Consider the following 1,528-nt stretch of genomic DNA (forward strand, 5'->3'; position numbering starts at 1 on the left):
TCTTGTAATATTTTAATCCAGTCAAATTTTCTATTTGCTTTCTCACTACACCTAATAAACAATCTGAAGTCAAAAGGCTGTATCATGAACCTCGCATTCAAAAGGTTGTATCATGAACCTCTGATACATGGAACCATGCACACCACACAAGATCCGGTCATTAATTTTACCAGTGGTGCTGCCCAGCTAGATGGATGGTACTCCTACTTCTTAGGAATTCTACTATTGAGGGGAAAGCGGTGGCTCACACGGCTAGACATGCATGCATGCAAGAAAGTTTTCACCCACAGCATGGCGCCCGCGAAGCTCTCGTGGCCTCACGCTCTCTTTATGCAACATCTCGTATTTAAAGCAACAACCACCTTTATAAGCCTCCACGGTGCAAACATCAGTCTCACTGAAAGGCCAACAAGAGCATTCCTCTAAGCCACCTATATCGTGGTGCATCATTCCTCTAAGCCACCTGTTAGGCCAACAAGAGCAATGGCGCCACTCCAGAACATTGCGGTGGCACTAACCCTTCTCATCGTCATGGTGGAAATCGCATCATTACCGACGTCAAGCGCCGTCATCGTCAAGTCCGAGGAGGCCGCCTTGGATGAGCTAACCCCCATCATCAAGACGGCCCTAGACGGGGTCATCGCCGCCGCCCCACCATCAAAAAGGACCAAAGTAGCGGAGGCTGTTGCAAAGCAGGAACTCCTCGCTATGTACACGATGAACAAGGCCAAGGGAGACAAGGAGAAATTTGGTGCACATCTATTGGCCTACAAGATAGCCGCTAAGATAGTTACTGCCGCAGCACCCGCTGAGAAGTTCAAGATGATGGAGGATGGCTTCACGGAGGCTAGCCGGCCAATTCTGTAAGTTGCATCTTATTAATATATAGAAGCATGCACAACGCCATAACATGCTCCCCCTCCTACCACACACGCCAAATTATATTCTATTGTTTTTCATAATTTCATTGTCAGGAATGCACATTGTACGTGCACTAGTTTTTGTTTCATTTTTATTTATTTCTTTTGGCGACTTTATTTCGCCTGATCGAGCACTTGTAACAATCCAGATATAGGGAACCTCATGGGCCCATCACGATATGTTTATTCATATCAAGAAATAAATTGTACTACGTACTTGTCATTCTTCTACTCCCTCCGTTACTAAATATAAGTCTTTTAAGAGATTTCACTAGACGTCTACATACAAAACTAAATGAGTGAATATATATTTTAAAATATGTGTATATACATCCGTATGTAGTCCACTAGCGAAATTTCTAGAAAGACTTATATTTAGGAACGGAGGGAGTAGTTGATTATTGTGCATGGTTGACTCATTCAACTATGCTTCACTTGAAACTCTAGAGCGCTTCTTCGATGTTGTATGTTACCGGCCTTGTGGCACAGCGCCACATTGCTCTTCTCTAGCAGATTAGACTAATTGTATTAATATATCTTTACCCCTTCACTCTTATTGTCCATGTGCATGCCATGCATTTGGTGCTGATAAGTTGGATGCATGAAAC

At 43.6% G+C, this 1,528-nt stretch overlaps 1 protein-coding gene across 1 annotated transcript; it reads left to right on the top strand.

Moving 5' to 3' along the window:
* The first annotated feature begins 412 nt into the window (after positions 1-412).
* On the top strand, positions 413-1,144 carry LOC123441216 (uncharacterized protein OsI_031781-like). Its single transcript, XM_045117707.1, has one exon. It carries the CDS (start codon positions 484-486, stop codon positions 865-867), a length of 384 nt encoding a protein of 127 aa, XP_044973642.1. The 5' UTR covers positions 413-483; the 3' UTR covers positions 868-1,144.
* The last annotated feature ends 384 nt before the right edge of the window (positions 1,145-1,528 follow it).

The sequence above is a fragment of the Hordeum vulgare genome, chromosome 3H (assembly GCF_904849725.1).
Source record: "Hordeum vulgare subsp. vulgare chromosome 3H, MorexV3_pseudomolecules_assembly, whole genome shotgun sequence".
Classification (NCBI taxonomy): domain Eukaryota; kingdom Viridiplantae; phylum Streptophyta; class Magnoliopsida; order Poales; family Poaceae; genus Hordeum; species Hordeum vulgare.